A 591-nucleotide genomic window follows, 5' to 3' on the forward strand; every position below is an offset into this window, starting at 1 on the left:
GAGGAGGCTTCCCAGGCATATAGGGGCAATAGGGGCGGACGGGGTGAGGACCGCCGGGCGGTGGGGTTGCGGTACCAAGGGTACGGTATTTACGGGGGTGTTTGCGGGGGGGAGGCGGGAGGAGCGCTTGGGGCATCTCCGCGGTGCGTTGGAAGGTGACCAACTTCCATCACTGCCGCGGATGGCGACAGCGCACCCTCCGGCGCTGACGCGTCCACAGCAGTGCCACCGATGCGCCGCCGTCATTCCTCACGTGCGCAGCTCCAAAAATTCCTTTACGTTTGTGCTCTCGTCCTTCCTATGTACAAAAGCAAAAAAAAACCGATCTGCCCTATCCCCCGCCCCCCTCCCGCCCCTGCTCCGGCGGCGCGGCGCCGGCCGCAGCGGGCCGCGCCTCGCTCTTCTGGCGGTACGGGACGGCCTCTCCGACCGCGCGCGGCACCTTCTTCTGCGCCCGGAGGATGCGGAGGTGGTTTGCGCACTGCTCGTGCGTGCGCTTGGGCGCGAAGAACTTGGCCAGCATCCGGCGCAGCGCCATCTCCTCCATGCCCGCGTGCCCGCGCACGAGGCGCAGGAAGTCCCCGTTCTCCT

The 591-nt window shown here is 67.5% G+C and overlaps 2 protein-coding genes across 2 annotated transcripts in view; both read right to left on the reverse strand.

Annotated features, from left to right (window-relative positions):
* CHC_T00002691001 (hypothetical protein) overlaps positions 1 to 136 on the reverse strand; it is a 1,342-nt gene extending 1,206 nt beyond the window's left edge. The window contains exon 1 of the mRNA XM_005713788.1: positions 1 to 136. This exon is cut by the window's left edge and continues 926 nt beyond it. Coding sequence (XP_005713845.1) covers positions 1 to 136 — 136 coding nt within the window.
* A 113-nt stretch (positions 137 to 249) lies between these two features.
* CHC_T00002692001 (hypothetical protein) overlaps positions 250 to 591 on the reverse strand; it is a 1,587-nt gene continuing 1,245 nt past the window's right edge. Inside the window, exon 1 of the mRNA XM_005713789.1 lies at positions 250 to 591. This exon is cut by the window's right edge and continues 1,245 nt beyond it. Within this exon, the coding sequence (XP_005713846.1) occupies positions 250 to 591 (342 nt within the window).

The sequence above is a fragment of the Chondrus crispus genome, genomic scaffold (genome assembly GCF_000350225.1).
Source record: "Chondrus crispus Stackhouse genomic scaffold, scaffold_150, whole genome shotgun sequence".
NCBI classification, from domain to species: domain Eukaryota; phylum Rhodophyta; class Florideophyceae; order Gigartinales; family Gigartinaceae; genus Chondrus; species Chondrus crispus.